At 38.6% G+C, this 22,352-nt stretch overlaps 1 protein-coding gene across 1 annotated transcript in view; it reads right to left on the bottom strand.

Annotated features, from left to right (window-relative positions):
- The window catches only part of STPG2 (sperm tail PG-rich repeat containing 2), a 404,829-nt gene that overhangs the window by 145,711 nt on the left and 236,766 nt on the right, over positions 1-22,352 (bottom strand). The window contains exon 12 of the mRNA XM_065405786.1: positions 12,161-12,276. Coding sequence (XP_065261858.1) covers positions 12,161-12,276 — 116 coding nt within the window. The remainder of the gene's footprint in view (positions 1-12,160; positions 12,277-22,352) is intronic.

Genomic DNA, 22,352 nt, shown 5'->3' with positions numbered 1-22,352 from the left:
TATTAAACAGTTATGAACAGTTATTATAAAATTATTTTAAAAAATGAAATGAAAAACTACGTATACATCAGAATTAATATATGATTTTTATCAAAGAATGTGTATGTGATATGTATCATTATTATTAACAATTTTCCTGGTATGGCAAAAGGGAGGATCACTCAGCTAAAGAGATAATGTCAAACAAATAGCTATTTACACCTTGGAAAGAAGTATTAGACAATAAGATTTAAAATAGAAATACAAGGTCATATTTTCAGCTAGTGTAAATCTACATTGACTTCAATGTTTACACCAGCTGAGAAATTGTCCAACAATCTGTATTTCTGTTTCCAGTATTCATTGCCAAAAGGAGAGGAAAGAGTTGTATTTTCTGAAACTATTTTTTCTATTAGCAAAAGATACAGGAGTACCTGAAAACAACCTTTTTTGGTTTTGAGTCATAAAAGCCTCAAAACATGTAAAAATTTGTTCTACCAGGAATCTAGCATATTCAGAGCTATTTGAATGGGTCATCCACTTCCTTAATAAAAGAACAGCCATTCAATCAGCAATTTATCCCTTCAGCGCTCATTCTTGCATAGGTTACAGTAATAAAGAAATAGTTTTACACAACAAGAAAAAAACCTAAACCAGTAACAACTACCCCCAAACCTGGGTATGATGCACTTTTTTGAAAGGCCTCCTCCCTGGTGAGATCTTATACTGCTTATTGAGTTTCCCAGCCCTTCTTCATTCATTGGCCCAAGCCACTTATAGAATCATAAAAATGTAGAACTGGAAAGGACCTCAAGAGGTCATTTAGTTCAGTCCCCTGCACTGAGGCAGATGAAGTATTATCTAGACCATCCCTGACAGATGTTTGTCTAACCCGTTCTTAAAAACCTCCAATGACGGAGATTCCATAACCTCCCTAGATAAAGTGTTCCCTGCTTAACTACCCTTACAGCAAGGACGTTTTTTATAATGTCTAAGCTAAATCTCCCTTTCTGGAATTTAAGCCCATTACTTCTTGTCCTGTCTTCACTGGATATGAAGAACGATTTATCACCCACCTCTTTATAACCACCTTTTACGTACTTGAAGACTATATCACATCTTCCTTCAATCTTCTCCAGACTAAACAAACCCATTTTTTTCAAACTTTCCTTCTAAGTCATGTTTTATTTTTACTGCACTCCTCTGGACTTTCCTGAAGTGTAGTGCCCAGAACAGGACACAGTACTCCAGCTGAAGCCTTATCAGTGCTGAGCAGAAGTCTTGCTTACACAATTCCTGCTAATACATCCCAGAATGGTGTTCACTTTTTTTGCAATGGTATTATATTGTTGAGTCATATATAATCTGTGATCCATTATAACCTCCCAGTCCTTTTCTGCAGTACTTCTTCCTAAGCAGTCATTTCCCATTTTGTATTTGTGCAATTGATTATTCCTTCCTAAGTGGAGTACTTTGCATTTGTCCCTAATGATTTTCATCCTATTTATTTCAGACCATTTTTCCAGGTTGTCAAGATCACTTTGAATTCTAATCCTGTCCTCCAAAGCGCTTGCACTCCCACCCCAGCTTGTGTGAGGCTTGAACAAAGAACTAAGCCCCAGATCTATAAAGGAATTTACAGATAGATTTGTATGCAGGGTAAATGGGGGAGGAGGGTTGAATAGAATGATCTGGCCACCCTTATAACCTCAGCGCAATGGTTATTGCACTCATCTGGGATGTGGGAGACCCACATTCAATTTCCCTGTTGCCTGACAAGAAGGAATTTGCAAAGAGGTACCCCCCTTTCCCTGAGGCCTGGACTATAGAGCCATTCTGTCTCTCTCTCTCTCTCTCTCTCTGGCCCAATTAATATTTAATACAAAGTGGACCAGCTTCAACAAGAGAGACCCACACCAGAATATTCCATAGTCCAATGGCACTCACCTGAGAGGTGAGGAGCCCTGTCCAAATCCTTTCTCCTCAGCAGGCAGAGATGGGAATTGAACAGGGCATTCTCACATCCAATTGAGCATCCTAACCACTGGGCTAAACCACTCATCCCCACCATCAACCATTTTGCAGTGAGTTAGGCATGCTCAGAGCATGCCTTCTAGATAGAGCCTTTCAGGTGACATAAGTGTTTGAGTCAGGGGTCTGTGGATTAGTAGCAACTACATCAGGGGTTTAGGTGCCTATGTCCTTTTTTAGATCTGGACCTAACTTTTTGGTTTCTGGGAATCAGTTATTACAGAATTTTCCACTGTTGTCAGCTCTTACAATTTTAATCATGAATCTCACATTATTTGGGGGTTTTCTTAAGCCCCCCCCCCCCCCCCCCCCGCTCCTAGAGTCGTGATTACATGAGAGTCTTACCAAAGTTTCAAAAGCTATCATTTTTAAGCCTGAATTATTGTTTTTGAATACAGAAGGCTGGCAGTACTGCTTTTGTATCCTGTTACACAATTTTTCTATAATGGATTGTTAAAATGGTTTGGTCCTCTTTACACTAGAGAATAAACAGTTTTAAATCCTGGCCGTAAGTGAAGGACACTTAGGGCAATCTGTGGTTGACATATGTTAGGGTTTTCTACACAGGGAAATAGCCTGGAATAACTTCTGCTATAGCTCCACTCTTATTCCACACTGAGTGCCTTTGGGGAGTTTAATACACTTTCAAAATGGATTAAGCTAATCTAAAGTGCCAAAAGGCATCCTTAGTGCAGAGTAAGTGTCTCCACACAGGAGCTACTGCAGAATAGCTATTGCACTTTAATTTCACACCCTAGCTTATTTCACAGCAGCTTCCACGTGTTGACAAGCCCTTATTATTGCAGGTCATTTTCCCAGTGCAGCAAAGGCTCAAGAGTTTGAATGTAAAAATATGGAGACAAGCATTACATCCATATCCAAGAAGAATCTGAAATTTCCTTATCAAGTTAGGGGCAACCCATGTTATGTTGTCCTTATTATGGTGCAATTGTTGTAAAACTCTTGAAATCAGAGGGACTAATGGAAAAGGCTTAATATGGAGAGGATATTCTGTTAATTGCTCCTTTCTTCCCTGCTGCAAGAGAGATCCTTTTTGTTTAACTATGGAAGACACTGGGCAGTTTTATTATCTAATAATGCTGAGTAAACACAGTTTATTCATTGTCTGAGCAGAACATTTCGGATTAACTAAATTTACATGGAAGTTTTAATTTTCAACTGAAATATTTGGGTTACAGGAACGTCAAATTAATCTCTCCCATGCTGAAGATAAATCAAGGTATTTCAAAGAGTAGCCTTGCTCCTTATTGCTCTCTGGCTGTTGAGGTTTGAGACTGCAATCACCATGTCTGACCTGACAGCTGCATGTCTGTACCCTGCTCTTGTATGTCAGTGAGGCTTCTCAACTCTTGCAAATTGATCTAAAACTTGTACCCTGTTCAGAAATTTTTCCCTAAAGCAATCTGGTCTTTCAACAAGGCACCCAAACCAAATATAGTAGCATCTGTAGTTAGAATAACCAGCAGTGAGTATTCATGCAAAGAAGATAAATCGCCATCTGGCTGAGACCAAGCAGCGGAAGTGTCAGACCCAAAAGTGATTTTTTTTTTTCCAGATAAGCAAGTGAAAACAGAGAAGTGTAGTGAACGCCATACATAATCTTACCTACTAACACTACTCAACATATGGTCTATGCAAAACAAAACAACCTTTTATTTGTTTTACTCAGACAATTAAAGGAGAACACCATTCACTTACTGAGGAAAGAAGAAGCAGGTATACGAAGTGGCAGGTCATCATGTTGGGGGACTTAATACTTCACAAATAATAAATTGTATAATTATGGCCCTGAGTTTCATGCAGTTTGTTGCTTTCCATGGCAACACAGAATAACTAATTAGTTCAGTTAGCTGCAAGCATATCTAGTGGACCTGAGAAATAGATAACTATCTTGTTTGAGACTTTGGGGTATAATTTCAGCGCTTTATACTCAAAAGTAAGGCTTTATACTCAAAAGTGCCATTTATATTACAAAGCTAAAGAGTTCCACAGTCCCAACAATCACCTTCTTAAAATTATAAACTTGTTTCAAATGACAACTTATTTTTAACGTTAACAATAATTAACAAGATCTGCAGCTAGTGTAAATTGAAGTAACTCATTTAAAGTCAACGGAGCTACTCTCATGTGCACTAGCAGAAAAATGTCCCCAAGATTTCTTGGCACTTTTGATATCTGTAAAACCTTAATAAAAATTGTAAAAATTTGAAGCATCTTTAAAATTTGATAAGCATGAAGTACATAACTTGTAAATAAAATAAAAATTAAAAATATAAGAAATGAATGGAGCTATTTTAAAAGTACACATTAGGCACAGGTAACTCCCAACATTTTAGGTCCTTTGTGGACAGGAGATGAAATATATTGTGTGAGGCTTTTTATAAATTACTTTGAAAAAACTGTTGCATAGGCACATATAACCAAGAAGATTAGAGAGAATGAGTGGGAAGTGTTGTTAGAATCCAGAGTTAAAACTAATTGAAATGAACTAATAGCTCTGCACCAGAATACATCATGAGAAAAGGATAAAGTTCTCCACTAGCAAAAGGTCAGGCCAGTTCTTATCTTTTAGTAATTTGATTTATCCTTCCTTTGTTAAAACCCCCACTGGAAGAAATAGGCAGCCTCTAGCACATATAGTACTGACTATATAAATAATTCCTAATCACTCTGAACAGGTGCCTAATTGAAGGGTCACTCTGGTGTTTAATGGTGTCAAATGCTGCATTATTGTGCTCATATTGGTCTGCTACTATTATAACTAGGGCCCTACTAAATTCACGATTCATTTTAGTCAATTTCACGGTCACAGGATTTTAAAAATAGTAACTTTCATGATTTCACCTATTTAATTCTGAAATTTCACAGTGTGATAGTTGTAGGGATCCTGATCCAAAAAGAAGTTGTGGAGTAGTTGCAAGTGGTTATTGGGGGGGGGGGGGGTTTGCAATACTGCTACCCTTACTTCTGCGCTGCTGTGGATGGCGGTGCTGCCTTCAGAGCCGGGAAACTAGAGAGCAGTCGCTGCTGGCCGGGAGCCCAGCTCGGAAGGCAGAGCTGCTGCCAGCAGCAGGACAGAAGTAAGGATGGCCTGGTATGGTATTACCACCCTTACTTCTGCACAGGTGCCTGCACAGCTGGGCCCTCAGGCAGCAGCTGCCACTCTCTGGCCACCAGCTCTGAAGGAAGCAGTGCAGAAGTAAGGGTGGCATCGTATGGTATTGCCACGCTTACTTCTGTACTGCTGCTGGCAGGGTGCTGCCTTCAGAGCCGGGCACCTGGCCAACAGCTGCTGCTCTGCAGCTGCCCAGCTCTGAAGGAAGCGCAGAAGTAAGGGTGGCAATACCGCGACCCCCCCCTGCAACTCCCTGTTAGGTCAGGACCCCCAATTTGAGAAATGCTGGTCTCCCCTGTGAAATCTGTATAGTATAGGGAAAAGACCAGATTTCACAGTCCATGATGCATTTTTCATGGCCCTTTGGTAGGGCCCTAATTATAACTGTGTTGGAAAAAATTGTATTGTGAGCTTCTTAGCCCAAGGACCAATGTCTTGACCATATTTGTCCATTAAATGTCATGCACATCTATAGTGTTGCATAAAATAAATAATAATATTGTGCATATTAAATTCTATGTAGTCAAGCAACATTTTAGAGTAACAAAAATATTTCCATAAGTGCCTTTCCTACTCTTCAATTACATTTCACCAGTTTTTATAATTACTCCATACATTAGGCCAAAGATCACATTAATATTATATCCACAGAAGGCGATAAAATGTTCCATGTCTGGAAAATTGAACAAAATTGCCAGTTACATCATAAAAAGGTGTTACACAGATAAGCTGGGATACCAAAAAGAACTGACATACTTGCTTTCACACTGTCAAGTAAAGGGGTGACAAGTATTATGACAGAAATGTTTACACTCTTTGCTACATTTAACAGTGTTAAAAACAAGTAATTAATTTGCACTCACTGTACAGCTTTTTTGAGGGTTATAACTTTTATTAAAATGTCTGCCAATTAAAAAAAAAGACAAAACTAGAACTGTGCATTAGCACAATTTTTCAAAAGAAGCATTATCTCTTAATATACTGTATGGCACTGGTTTGATTTTCTAAGATATTTCAATGGGACTTGCAGCTGCTTAGCACCTCTGAAAACCAGACAACTCATTCCATTTTGAGACCTTCATTTCTACAGGCCATACTGTGCCACCAGTTTTCAAGTAGAACACACCAGTAAAATCAGAAGGGAGTTCTGTTTAAAAAGCGATGTCATGATTATGGCGCTACGTCATTTATGGAAGTTGTACAAAACATTCTGGGTTTGCTCCTCCCACATCTCTTGACACTTTAAGCTAGGTGAAAAGGATGGAGTGGCATAAGTTGTTCTAAAAGAGTAGCTAGCCAGGGCTGCGGCACTGGAGATTCTGGGCAGTGCTGGCCCTTAGGGCCTAGGCTGCCATAACTGATGACACACACCCCAGGGCTATCTAAAAGATGGTGGATGTTGCAGAACAGCCCAGGATTCTGAGGGTGCAGAGGTGGTTTACCATCACTTTACCGCACGCCTGCCCTGAGCTCCAAGTTATTTGTTGCATCTAGACTTAGAGCCACAGCACAGAATCTCACCCGCCAAATACAGTTTGAAATAAAACTATTTCAGTATGCAGAGAGAATTTTTTTTGTATTCAGACTAAGGACCTTTATTCCCGTTAACCTTTCTTGAAACAGTTTCCATATTCTAGAGCATAAGGGTCTGATGTCACAGCTCATACTCACATGGGTACAGGCTTCAGAATTGGGCCCTAACAGTTCACCATCAAATATTAGGAAGGAAAAAAAATAGAATTGTGTTATATATTCTTTTTAACTCCCTGAAGGCTCATTTTAGTCTACTTCTGACTAACAGGAAGTCCAGTGGCAAAAATAATTCTTTACTTATTCTGCTTCACAATTATGGCACTGAAAATAAATGAACAGCACTCTATATTACTGGATCCATAGGGACTTATCATGAGTCATGCAATATAAGCATCATGGTCATAGTTACTTGTGTATTTCAGTTTATATAAACACACACAACTTTCTTGTAGTAAACAAAGCAGTGTAACTTGAGAAGTCTAATGTATAATAAACTAGGTAAACATTACTTCAAATATAAATAGAACTTCAGTAATATCTCTAGGCTCGTCATGATCAGAGTATTGTAGCAGTGTATAGTGTGATACCACGACCACAGAACTTACTGAAAAATTCACCCCTTTGTGTGGAATTGTGCTCCAGGATCCCAGCTTACATTGAAAAAAAGCATGTTTCTAGCCAGCATGGTTGTGGAAATAAACTTGCAATTGATAATGGAATATAAACCAATGAGGTGTCACCTGATGGACTCTGCGGAGAGTCTGAGACAATAAAGGTTTGGATTGTCCAGTTCACCACAGTGGACTCTGCATTGCTGTAGCCATGAAAAATAGCACTTTTAAAAGATGCCACTGAATTCAGTTTTTTTGCTGAAGAGTTTACCAAAACATCAGTATAAAAACAGTACATACGAATCATTACATATGAATCATACATATGAATCATAGGTAATATGCATAGAGGGGTGAACTACATCAAGTGGCTAGAAAGTATGTGGTCCATGGAATACTGTAAAGAAAACTGGATATTTAAGGAGTATCTTTTCAGTTCAATACCCACAAAATTTACACACATAGGGCTCAATCCTACTAACACTGAAGTCTATGAGAATAGGATCAGGCTCATATTGTAATCAGGAATTGTGTGCCTAGTCCATGGATAACATGGACATGAATATGTACCAACCAACCACTAACATCTACTCAGGTTAATGCGACATGCAAGACTCTTGTCCAAAATAATACTGATTTTAGAATAGATTTGTCTCTAGTCTGTTACCATAATAATGATTTATATTTTTAATTTAGAAATAGGTTCTCTAGTCTTACCATTTTTTACAGTAATTGCTAATGTATTTACATATGTGTCTATAGCTACTAAAGCAGTTAAATGAGTTACTCTATGGCTTTACCATTTTTCTGCGGCCAGGCATTAAACACTGCTTTTTTCGACCACCTGCCCTGCCGGGACCTGACTGCAACAGCCTGTTGCTTTGCACCTCTCCACTACAAGGAGGTGTTAATTACAACATATTTTCCATACACTGTTCCATGAAGCATGACAGCATGAGATCAAAGGAGCTGAAGAGCTGGAGCTCTTCCCTTCCCTGCAATATGGAGGAAGGAGATTCTGAGTCATGCCACTGGGAAAACATTGCAGGAACACAAGGGTGGGAGGCAATGGGCTGCCCAAAGAGTACACTAGAAATCCATCCAGAAATAAATCACTATCAAAAATAATCATTTATGAATTTTATGTCAAGGAGTAGATTCAACTAGGGGCCAGTTGTGTCGGTGGAAGCAGATGGGTGTGTGAGTGAGATGGGAATGAAATAACTATAGAATAAGTGTATATTGCTATGGAAATTTGCCCTATTTTGCCACAACATGCATAGGGTCCTAATCATGATATGTGCTTTTATAGCCACAAAATTGTGATTGTTAAAATTGTCATCATCAAAATATTTATTGGATGTCTGACCAGCTGCACTGTAAAAGCAATATGTTAATCAACAGTACAACATTTATAGTTTTTAATATAGTTGCAACATACAAAGGGGAGAACAGACATTAAAAAGGACACCACTGAGTCCTTTACTGTTAAAAACTGAAAAATTAAAGCTTACTAAAATGATGTATATCAAACTAAAGCACAGAACTCTACCATTATGCTTTTCCACTATGAATTAATTAATTTTAAATGATTTCTAATATACAGTCATATGATACACCAGTTCCTGTCCATAACTAAACCCAGGATTAAGACTAACCAAGGCCCAGCTGACTTCCCCAAAACGCTCCAATCCCTCTGCATCTTCAGACTATGGATGAACAACACATAAAATCAAGCAGAAGCAAAAGTACACAACACATGCTCATTTTTCCCATCACATGCAGGCAAAAACTGATGAACGCAACCAAAAATACTACTTTAGTATTGGAAATGACAAAATCATTCAAAAATATAGCTCCATCATTGCAGCAGCATGTATTTAAAAAAAATCCAACAAATTTCATTTCCCACTAGTGAATCCAATTAGTCCCTCAGCTATGTTTAGAAGAATTGGACTCATGCTGACATCCAATCCACAGAGAGGTCTCCCAAACATTCCCTCTGATACAGAGTCCCCATTGACTCCTGACTGATGCAATTACTGATAGAGTTACTGTATGCGTATTCTGTATGTGTATGTGTATTCTGCTTCCCTAACCTTCAATTGTCCCCTTCAATGATTTTTTTTCTTGTTTAGGAATTTGTTCAACTTTTCTTATCTCTTCCCTTTGTCAAGCCATTCCCTTTTCTATAAAGTCTCTCTTCCCTCTTACTCTGTTTTCCATGTTTTTGCTCTCTTCCCAATCTTTCCATCCTTCATCCTTCCAATTACTTCATCCTCTGTGACCCCCATGTCACCACCTCTTCTTCTTTGTACTACCCCAATCTCTCTCTCCATTATCCCACTCCCGCCATTGTCAAAATGCCGGGTTCTCTATTTATCTCAGAACATATATAGCCACAATGGAAAATCTGAACACCACACCACCATAAGGTATGAAAGTATTATTCTCATTTTACGGACAAGGATCTGAAGCACAGAGAGATTTGATAACTTGCCCAAACTTCACACACCCCACCATCAACTCAACCTGGACCAATCTACACGGGAGGTCCACTTCCTAGACACCACGGTGCAAATAAGTGACGGTTACGTTAACACCACCCTATACCGAAAACCCACCGACCGCTATGCCTACCTTCATGCCGGACACACCACACGATCCATTGTCTACAGCCAAGCACTGAGATACAACCATATCTGCGCCAACCCCTCAGACAGAGACCAACACCTACAAAATCTTCACCAAGCATTCTCAAAACTACGATATCCGCATGAGGAAATAAGGAAACAGATCAACAGAGCCAGACGTGTACCCAGAAGCCTCCTACTGCAAGACAAGCCCAAGAAAGAAACCAACAGAACTCCACTAGCCATCACATATAGTCCCCAGCTAAAACCTCTCCAACGTATCATCAGTGATCTACAACCCATCCTGGACAACGATCCCTCACTTTCACAGGCCTTGGGTGGCAGGCCAGTCCTCGCCCACAGACAACCCGCCAACCTGAAGCATATTCTCACCAGTAACTACACACCGCACCATAGTAACTCTAATTCAGGAACCAATCCATGCAACAAACCTCGATGCCAACTCTGCCCACATATCTACACCAGTGACACCATCACAGGACCTAACCAGATCAGCCACACCATCACCGGTTCATTCACCTGCACGTCCACCAATGTAATATACGCCATCATATGCCAGCAATGCCCCTCTGCTATGTACATCGGCCAAACTGGACAGTCCCTACAAAAAAGGATAAATGGACACAAATCAGATATTAGGAATGGCAATATACAAAAACTTGTCAGAGAACACTTCAACCTCCCTGGACACACAATAGCAGATTTAAAGGTAGTCATCCTGCAGCAAAAAAACTTCAGGACCAGACTTCAAAGAGAAACTGCTGAGCTTCAGTTCATCTGCAAATTTGACACCATCAGCTCAGGATTAAACAAAGACTGTGAATGGCTAGCCAACTACAAAAGCAGTTTCTCCTCCCTTGGTGTTCACAACTCAACTGCTAGAAGAGGGCCTCATCCTCCCTGATTGAACTAACCTTGTTATCTCTAGCCTGACTCACTCTTGCTTGCATATTTATACCTGCCTCTGGAAATTTCCACTACATGCATCCGAAGAAGTGGGTATTCACCCACGAAAGCTTATGCTCCAATACGTCTGTTAGTCTATAAGGAGCCACAGGACTCTTTGCTGCTTTTACAGATCCAGACTAACCCGGCTACCCCTTTGATACTTGACACAAAATCTGTACCACAACCGGGAACTGAACTCAGAACTTCTAATTCACAGTACACTTCCTTGACTGCAAAACCATCTTTCCTTTCCCCCAATCATTACACTGCATTTCCTTCTCCCCAAAAGTTGTAAGGAAAGGATCAGGCAAGGTTCCTTGTGGCAGCACCTATTCCCCCATAGGGCAGAGGAACAACGATGAGATAAATTGGATCTCTTTTTCACCCTCTCCCCCATGGAGTAGAAAGCCAACAGTGTCCAAGGGTGGAGCAGAACTGGAGGGGGAAGGGAAGAGGCTTTCTACAGATACTGTTGCTCTAGAAAGAGTAGTTAGTCAGGGGACCAGAGGGGAACTAACAGAGGCCTTTCTCCTTCCCCTTCTTGCTCCACATCTTCACTTCAGTCTCTTGCCTCCCATTTCATTGCCTGGGAAGACCAGCTAATGTGGCTGAGTTTCCTCAGACCTAATCCCAAGTAGCAGTGCATTTGGCACATAATTGCCACCCAGAGATGAGAGAGCCATGTCAGGGCAATTGTAGCAATTAGTTATATGGTGAAGGCTGCCCTTCCATTGCTCTTTCATCGAGTTTTCTGCTCCACAGAGCTAGGCCCCCTCCCTCAGTAGGCCGTCAGTCAAAGATGTTTAATTTGCTCATGGCTAAATTCATGTTGGAATACATAAGTATAACACAAAGAAAAGATTCGGGCACTGAAAGTGTACTATATTTCATTACACTGAGCAACAGAGGGAGTGAAGGCTAATCAAAGAAGCAATATTTATTTACTCCCATCTGACTCAGCAGTGAATAACAGGTCTGAGGTGAGCCTCTACTCCAGCATCTATTTAAAGCACATACAGTAGGTATGTCGACAAATTGTCATTTACTCTGCTTATTACTGATCACATTTTTAAAACCTGGCCTCCATTCCTGTTCCCACAATTTGGGAATTGTCATTTAGATAGCTAAATATAGACTGTCCCTACAAATCATGTTAAATGCCTAAATACTGCCAGGAAAACTACAAGCACAACAAAAGCAATCTAGCTAAGGCAAGGATGAAAAATCAGCCCCAGTATGTGACCGAGAACACAGCCATATCAACAAACCTCATAAGCTCCTGGACCGGGAGTAATCTCTTTCACGTCCTTAAAACGCTCCACTCTGGAAACAAATAGGGAAATACTGGAAGCTGACTTCACTACAGGATTGTACGTCCCAGGTCCTAAGGGGGGAAAAGGAATAATTCATTAAGTAAAGAATTCTTTTAAATGGCTGTTAATAATAATCTTAGACTGTTGTTTGACTAGTATATAGTTTATATATATCCTGCAACCTTACTGCCAGATGTCCTGCAACATTTGTTTTTCCTTTTAAAATGTAATGTTCATGAAAGGCACCAGAAATAGCATTGTGGACTGAAACATTCAGAAGAATTCCATCACAAAGAGAAGCAGTATAAACTTATCCACACCATTCTATCAATGTGGCTGAACTCTGTGTTTTGAGGGACTACCTTCAGTGGAAAAGCAGTACTGCAGACTCGACTACCATTTAGTCCTTGGCTTCTCTGCTGAACTGTGAGCTGTTGTAGTAACTCTTGTACTTCTGAGAGGAGAATGTTATGACTACACAATATATGGAATCAGGTGACTTTGGACAGTATGTTAGAAAAGAGAATCTAGTGGAATCTGGTTGGGAGCTGGTGATGGGGTTTTTGTTTGTTTGTTTTCTGGTTGTCTGCACTACAAAACATCTTTGCAGTCTTGACTTAGACATTCTATCACCATGTATCTAACCTTACCTTACTCAGAGCAAAATAGTAACAATGCCTGAGTCCTGTATTAGTACCACAGTAGAGGTACTCTGGTGGTGAATTACAGCTACAAAATTTGCTAGTACCTGCAAGGTCTCAGTGAATAAGTTGAGAAGAGCTCAAAGAATGTGTGAGGATGAGATCAAAGTTGCTGCCAGCATGAATTTTGTGTCAATTATAATCTTTTGTTGGCTGTGTGCATAAGATGTGTGTAGAAAGAATCACAGCCTCACTGAGTCAAAGAATTTATCTTTCGTTTTCTTACTTTCTTCATATTCCTCTGCAGTCTTTGTATTGCCTCTATATTTAGCATAGGATAATTAGGATATGTTGCTAATTTAATAAAATCTTTATATTTTTAAAATAATTACTGGGACAAACTGTATTATAACTGTGTAAATTCTGAATCGCTGCACTGAATTCAATGGAGTTACTCAGGACACCAGCATAACAGAGAGCAGAATTTGGCCCTCCATTAAAAGTAAAATAAGGTGTTGATTTAATTCTTCTCTGAAACATATGAAAGCAATTGGTGTTCCACTAGCCAAACTGACATATCTAACTCCTAACTCCTACAGGTTTTTGTATATTGCCATTCGTGAATGGCAATATAAAACCTCCCTGGCCATATACAAAAACCTGTAGGAGAACACTTCAACCTCCCTGGCCACACAATAACAGATGTAAAGGTAGCCATCTTAGAGCAAAAAAACTTCAGGACCAGACTCCAAAGAGAAACTGCTGAGCTCCAGTTCATTTGCAAATTTGACACCATCAGATCAGGATTAAACAAAGACTGTAAATGGCTATCCAACTACAGAAGCAGTTTCTCCTCCCTTGGTGTTCACACCTCAACTGCTAGCAGAGCACCTCACCCTCCCTGATTGAACTAACCTCGTTATCTCCATACTGATTTATACCTGCCTCTGGAGATTTCCATTACTTGCATCTGAAGAAGTGAGGTTCTTACCCACGAAAGCTTATGCTCCCAATACTTCTGTTAGTCTTAAAGGTGCCACAGGACCCTCTGTTGCTTTTTTAGGTTGGTTTTGTTTTTGTTTTTATGTAAAACAAAGTTCTGCAAAAAAATCTTTCTTACTTAAATGCCTAAACTGGGGTTTTCGAAGGAGACTATTGGAGTTAGGCACTCAATTGCAGTTTTATACACCTAACTCCCTTAGTCTCCTTTGAAAATCCCAGTCCTACTGTATACTGAGGCTCAAATTATGTTCTCAGTTACACCAGTGGAAAACCAGAGTAATTCTATTTACTTCACTTAGTTACTCCACATACGTACTCAGATATTTAAAAGAAGAATTTTATCCTTATGCATTTTTTAAACATCTGAAATAAGGGTACATAAAATAGTATGTGAACTTACAAGCAAACAATAAAAACGTATCACTTTGTGTGCTTTCAGAAAACCCACAGTCACAGGACTACCAAAAAGGAATCAGTGACCAGAGAGAAAGAATGTTAAACTCGACGGTAAATCATTTTTGAAGGAAAAAGATTATTGTCATGATTTATAGATGAGGCTGATAATACTTCCATCAGTGTCTAAAAGATAGAAACAGATTATTTGTTCATCCACATAATTTATAGCCAAATGGTTTAGCCTTGCTTGCAGGAAACATTTCCCATCAAATTTGTTTTAAAACTCTCTTCCCCTCCTGCCCCAGTTCTTTCTCATTAGAAATTTCTTGTTCACAATTTTTATGTAGAGATATTTTATTGGATATTTATTGAATAATATAGTATTATATAGTTTCTCTATTCAAGCAGGATACCCTGGCCTCCTGTAAATTAAGAATTCTTGGACATCATGCTACACTTTCAACTGACCCCACCTTCATTCATTCCAAAATGATCTTCTGAATATTAAGACTTTGGTCAATGGAGGGTGGGAGTTTTGTGTTGAAATTAATTTGAAACATAAAAGAAAAGGAATATTACATAAGCATCAGTAGAAATCAGCCTTTACCATTTTTACTTCACAGGTTTGATACACAGATATCTTGACTAAAGATGTACTTACTTTGGTATTTTTTTAATCCTACTCTCACATTCACTTGCAGAATGTGTGTTCCCAATGGCAAAGGCAAATATTTTAACATTGTTTTAAAAACAGGCAATACTTATTTCCTCCCTTTAGTTTACAATTAAAACACACTATGCCAAGGTTTTAAAGATACTGATACCATGCACCTGAATTATACTTTTACTAGCCCATGTATATTTTTGCTCTGTTCTGGTATGGAAGATCATATAATAGGTGATTTACTGTACATTTTGGAAGATCATTTTAATATCTTCAAGAATTGCTTAATTGTTTATTGATCTCATTATATCCTACATTTGTGGTTTCTTCGGATGTTAATGTTAGCAGTATGCTACGTGTTAAGTATTATTGTTAGGTCTGTTATTTCCAAAACATCAGTATAAAAACAGTACATACGAATCATTACATATGAATCATACATATGAATCATAGGTAATATGCATAGAGGGGTGAACTACATCAAGTGGCTAGAAAGTATGTGGTCCATGGAATACTGTAAGGAAAACTGGATATTTAAGGAGTATCTTTTCAGTTCAATACCCACAAAATGTACACACATAGGGCTCAATCCTACTAACACTGAAGTCTATGAGAATAGGATCAGGCTCATATTGTAATCAGGAATTGTGTGCCTAGTCCATGGATAACATGGACATGAATATGTACCAACCAACCACTAACATCTACTCAGGTTAATGCGACATGCAAGACTCTTGTCCAAAATAATACTGATTTTAGAATAGATTTGTCTCTAGTCTGTTACCATAATAATGATTTATATTTTTAATTTAGAAATAGGTTCTCTAGTCTTACCATTTTTTACAGTAATTGCTAATGTATTTACATATGTGTCTATAGCTACTAAAGCAGTTAAATGAGTTACTCTATGGCTTTAACCTTATTATTATATTGAAGTCTTTCACAGGGTATAGGGTGAAACAAGACTTCACTTATATTGCCACCTGATGTCAGTCATTTTGCTTCATTTCTGTATTATGCCTGTTTTAAGACATCTAACATTAAAAAAGTGTATTGTGTTACACAGTTTTTTATCTTAGAATATATTTCCTATTACATATGCTGCTGCTTATGTGATACAGGTCAAAGGCTTTCATTGCCTTTCCCAGCACCAGATCAGAGCTGAATTATGCAGAAGCTATCTTCAATTTATTTACCAAAATGCCACATTTTAATCACAGGTCAACGAAGAATAAAACTTCTCATTCCAAATCAAACACCTATAAAAAATCTGCCTGTATCATGATTGGTATGTAATGGGAAAATCAAGAGCAGATGATTCTTATAATTATATATTTTCCAGCCCTATGCCGGCTCACTCTCTATGAAATGTCAACCAACGCTACAGGGCAAAAATGGCAGAGAACAGGAACAATGGGTAATTTAAAGTGAAAATCTATGTTTCTGGCCCCTCAATGAGAATGTTCCAGTACATCAAAAAAGGACTGGAAAATGACTGCTTTTATAAATAAGAACTTTAAAATCCAAACTTAGATGAGAAGCATGAATTTTCTTTGTAACAAGTAGAGAATTATGAATCATACACTGCTTGCTTGCTCTTCTACATTACTGGGAAATGCTGTTACAATATCTTATGTGGGCTTACAAAAATCCATTGTCAATGAAAGCATGAATTCTGAAGAATAAAAGGGTATGCTGAAAACGTACAATGAAAATGGGAAGTGTTGTTTTATACAATGTGTTTTAAAGTTACATGTTTTTAATATGTATGTTCTGATTTTTGTTCTAATCAAGTAACAGTAAAGACAAAAGATTAGTGCATAAGGAAATATCATCACTGCCTGGAAAACATTATGCTTAATATTCATCTGCTACTACTAAAATTCATTTTGATTTAAATGGCACTTCCGATTATGCTTATAAAGCTGCACAGGCCATTCAGTCTGCCATATTTGTAAAACAAAATAGACATATACACAAGGATACGAAATTCTAAAAAGTTGCTACCAAAACACCCCTACATTTTGATAAAAAAATAAACAAAATACTGCACTACAGAAAACAACAGCATGCTGCACAGGGACTGATAAAGAGATAAGAATATATCTAGTTGGACTGTACTGTGCCTGTATGACATGAAAAAAAATCTGTTTATAGTAGTAAATGACCTCAACATTGTTTCAACGCCATTTGCAATAAAGATCCTACCTAGAACTTGTAACAGTCATTCCTAAAAGACCTTCCATTGGCCTGGAATCATGACTCTAGTGAATTCTGCAGCTCTGCAGCAGATAACATGTTTGGAAACAGTCGTAGGACTCCAGACACCAAGATGATGGAGACAAGTTAGTCTTGGAGACAAAATATTATGAACTTTCAGGCTTTGTGCCCCTTACAGCTGAGTCAAGAGTCACTCACTTATGTACAGTAGTGGTCTCTCTCTCTCTCAAATGTTGGAGGGTGCATGGAGTAAGGTTAAGATCAGTGCAACTGAACAGAAACTCAGCAGACTCCTAGGTTAAGCAGCAAAAACCCTCCCTGGGAGTTTAAATTTGCCTAGTCAAACCAAAATAAAAACAGAATAACAAGTTCTCTGGCCATATTCCCTTCATTCAGCTGAACAGCTTTGACATGATAATCAGAGCATCTCTCAAATATACAGAGCTTCTTGGCCCAGTATCTAAACAGCAATCACCATGTGTTTTAAGGCTCTGAGCCCAACTCAGCTCAGCTACACCTGCTTAACTCAGGCGCAGGTAAAAGATTTAGGATTTGTGCCAGATACCTTCATGTAACTAGTAAGATACAACAAAAATACTCTGAGCACACTGTCTCTGGTAACAACTTTCCCCCCACAAGGGAGCAGCAAGCTAATTGGAAAACAGGTGTTAGGAATGTGTGTGGGGTGTCTCTCCAATGACTGCCTTTAAATCCTTGTTTAGGGCCTATCACTTCTATTATATGTAATTTAATTTAAAAAAGAGTTCGTGCTAAGCTGTCTATGGTGTGTTGCCCATTTAATGAAGTCTATATCATAAAGAAATCTGTCTTTCTTTATGATATAGACAGTGACAATCAGCTGCTTAAGCTCAAGGAGACACTCCCCAATAGAATTCAGAAAATGCACTCCAGAACCCCCGCTAGGATGCAATCACCTCCACTCCACCACAAAAGCCTCATATATTATTGTCTGACTCCAACAGGTGCACAATTTAGGGGTGTTAGATCCCAGATGCTTCTGAATGCACAGGAAGTGGTTGAAGCCAAAAGCGTTTCTTCCATCTGCACTTTGCAAAATGAAGGCAGCCTTCTCTCTCTCTGATGCAGTCCTTGCCACAATTACCCTGTTTCTGTCACCTCTACATTGCTGTAATGTGTTCTACATGGGTGTACACCTTGGGATCATTTAGGAGCAGAAGCTAATGCAAAATACTGCACCCTACTTATTAAGTAGAGTTACACATGGGAACAAATCAAAGCAGAGCTTCATGATCTGCACTGACTACCATGGAGAATTCAGGGTATTCTAACCTTTTACCTGAGAGATCCCCTCTCACCCTGTGATATACTGCCACACTGAGCAAAGGCTCTTGAGCTAAGTTTATACCCTCAATATAAACAAGAAAAATCTGGTGGGAAGCCATTCTCTGTGAGCAGTATTTGGTTTGGGAATTTCCTTTCTCCCCCTTGGTCTGTGAGTCCCTAGATTTGTAAATCATCCAGGCATGTTTCAAAGCTCATCCTTCCCCCTTCCCCCTTTGTTAAGGCTGTGGAGATGATATATTTATGGGCAGTCATTTATGTTTATGTTGTAACTTTTAATGTACAGGATAATACCCAGAGCTCTTGATGGGCACCTATTTGAAAAAAAAACGAATAAAATAAATACATTCCCATGGTGGGCGTCCAAATGGGCAACACATGACCAGTGCACACTTCCACAGTACGCGATTGACTTTTCTGCACTCTACAATTTGGCAACACTGAAAAGATTCTGGAAGGCAAAAGGACTACCCCTACTGAATTACAGTACCATTTTTCTAAGCAAAATAAGCTGATGGGCTTCTTAACCCAATGAAACATCCTTTCTAGTTTCAGCTGTTTGTGGGCTGGGGGTAAGGTACAGAGAGAGGAAAGGAGAAGAGGGAGGGCAATCTGAAGCAGGACACAGTGAGTGTGAACTCAGAAGAAATTCAGAATACAATGGGTGTGATTCTCCACTGCTGCATCCTCTGTAGTCATTTACGTCTGTGCAAAGTGATGTAAATGCCTAGGTAATATTTTTACACCCACACTGCACAGCTGAAAATGACGACACAAGGTTCAAGGCCGACCCCGGGTCTGTGATGGAAGACATTTGCGGAATAAATCAATCACTTCTCTCTACTTTATTTTTGCTTTTTTGGCATTTTCAAATGTAAATTGAATATGTAGCAACAGTTCTCTCACAGGTTGTTGAGTTCCAAAGCTGAACAATTCACTCAAATGTGAAAGATAAGTGGAAAGAGTTTCAAAAGCTTCAGAAAAGAGTTGCTGCCCCTCAACTTGTTCTCCGGCCCCAAGTTTTTGTACTTAATGTAAATTAGTTAAAGCTTTCTAAATTGCAAATATTTCTAGCTTATCAACAGCTAATAATCTGGGGAGAGGGGTTAACCTTCACATTGTAGATAATGAAGATGTGATACTAAGAAATAAGATGAATTAAATAATTTATTAATGAAGGCTATTTATCCCTTGGTACTAAATAAGAATCTTTTAAAATGATAATCCTTCTAAACACATTCTGAAAATATGCAAAGGTTAAAGGATGTTTGTGAATCTACTGTTGCCATTAATTTAGCCAGTAAAAACAACATGGAAAAGTTAAGAGCTTGATTTCCAGCATAGTACACTATAAATGCTGGATAGGTAAAACATTTAGGTTAATAGGACTCTGTGGGAGGGTTTAGGACAATCTGTAACGGGAAGGTGAGATCTAACCTGCTGAGTCTTCAGTGCTTCAGTGAAGCAGTGCTTTCCTGGTAGTTGCTCTGTCATCATGTTTAGCTGTAAGTCACTGTACATCTAACCCCATAAAAAAAAGATTAGAGACATTTTACACCTACTGAGGTGGTCTTATGAAAATGACATCTTCTTAAGGACTGGGATCAACAACAAAGTATTTGCAGCGGCTGCAGTTAGCATAGAATTAGCATTTGCATTATAGAATCCTAGTTCTTGTGTTTATAACTCGGCTGGAAAAAGGGTATCTATGTTATAACTTAGCAAACCTACAGAACCTACAGTCACCATTAAAATCTTTACAATTGCCTTGGTAAGCAATAAATGTTACCGCATTATTCTCCAAGTTGTCCCTATTCTAAGGGTATGTCTACACCCAGCCGCTAGTTCGGCGGCTGGCAATCGAAGTTCTGGGTTCGACTTATCGCGTCTTGTCTGGACGCGATACGTCGAACCAGGAAGTGCTCGCCGTCGACTGCGGTACTCCAGCTAGACGAGAGGAGTACCGCGGAGTCGACGGGGGAGCCTGCCTGCCGCGTGTGGACCGAGGTAAGTTCGAACTAAGGTACTTCGAACTTCAGCTACGTCATTCACGTAGCTGAAGTTGCGTACCTTAGTTCGATTTGGGGGTTTAGTGTAGACCAAGCCTAAGAATAGAGGAAACGGTAATACCATGGCAATATTATCTACTTGTAAAAGGCAAGTTTAATGGCGACTACATTACTGTATGTGCATCTATATATATATGTGTGTGTGTGTATGTGTGTGTGTGTGTATATATATATATATATATATATATATATACACACACACACACACATATATATAGATGCACATACAGTAATGTAGTCGCCATTAAACTTGCCTTTTACAAGTAGATAATATTGCCATGGTATTACCGTTTCCTCTATTCTTGTATATACATACACACACACACACACACACACACAGATTGTAAGTCCCCAGGGGAGGGACTCTACCTTTTAAACTTTTTCTATAGTGCTTAGACAGCATTGGTTCTCTCCAATAAATAAATATATTTTATATTGTCTTGATTTTCAACAAGGCAGAACACCCACCATTTTCCATTGAATTAAATGGAAACTGCATAGGCTCAGCACCTTTGAACATCAGATCTATACATTATAGGTACAACAGTAGTGAGACCTACATTAAGGATTCATAATACTTTCCATTATCCAATCACTTTGGCAAACTTGAATTATTTGAGCATAAAGTTTGAGCAAAAGCTGGTTAGCCTTCATTCAGGACAAAGAGAGTGGAAAATAGGTTGTCTTACCATTGTTACATTTTTTCCCTGACACTTGAACTTGATACTTGGCAAGGGAATAGTCCAGGCAACAGAAAAGTGCTTTTTGCTGTAGCCATGAAAATCCATTCAGGTTTGGTAAAGTTACAAGCCATAGAAAATCACAATAGCAAATGCATAGCAGAGCTTGTTAGAAATTTGCTTTTTACATTCCTACTATATTACGCATAATCAAACCTCATGAATTCTCCTAAAGCAGGCACACAATGAAAACTCTTTTCCACGCAGCACACAGGAAATACAAACAAGCACCTTATTAACTATAGACATCTAGTGGTACAGAAAAGTAATGAATTACAAAATCAAAGTCCACATTCATATTTTATTTTTATTTTTTTTGATAATGCTTTTAATGGGAAATTCTACTTTAAAAAGTGACAGTAAAAATGACATTATTGAGTTCTATGTTTGTTGTCTCTCAAAGATTTCCATCTTAACATGTTCAGTTGACAAGAAAAATATGTTTGTCTAACTGCTAGCTCACCCTGGAATCTGAGAGTCAAGCTGGGTTCTTTTCTGCCTGTGCATCAGCATCAAATAAAAAACATTTTGAAGGTCAAATTATGCCCTTAATTAAATCAATGCAAACCACTGAATTCAAATTATGCATAATATATTCCAGCTCCTTTGCGCACAGCTACATTTATTCTTCAGTGCTAACAGGAATACATTTCAGTTAAAATATATTTTTGTCACTACAGTTAATCGGACTCTGAATATACACAAGGAACAGATCTGTTGAGTAAGATGGTATCACTTATACATAGTCACTTTACAGAGCAGATGAGTACCTTAAGGCTCTATAATGCCAAGCAACTTAATTTTTACTGATCTTTTCCAAAAATGAGTAATAATTGATTATCATGCAGCTGTAAAAGCTTTTCCCCAGGAATCTAAGCAATCTTTGTGTATTATCCTTTTGAGAAGGCAGCCTCTATCTGGCAAAGTATTATGTTAAGTGTATATTTGGCAAGCATTCTATTATATAGTATAGTCAAAAAAGTAAGTCTAATGAGTATTTGAAATCTAAATCCAAATATATATCTGGTCTGTTCCTGATATGAAGCCAGTTTTGGATGTGTTTTGGGCATTTTACTGCCAGTACACTCATCC

The sequence above is a fragment of the Emys orbicularis genome, chromosome 5 (genome assembly GCF_028017835.1).
Source record: "Emys orbicularis isolate rEmyOrb1 chromosome 5, rEmyOrb1.hap1, whole genome shotgun sequence".
Taxonomy (NCBI): Eukaryota; Metazoa; Chordata; order Testudines; family Emydidae; genus Emys; species Emys orbicularis.
Note: the sequence above shows the minus strand (reverse complement) of the source record. Positions and strands in the feature narration are given on the sequence as shown.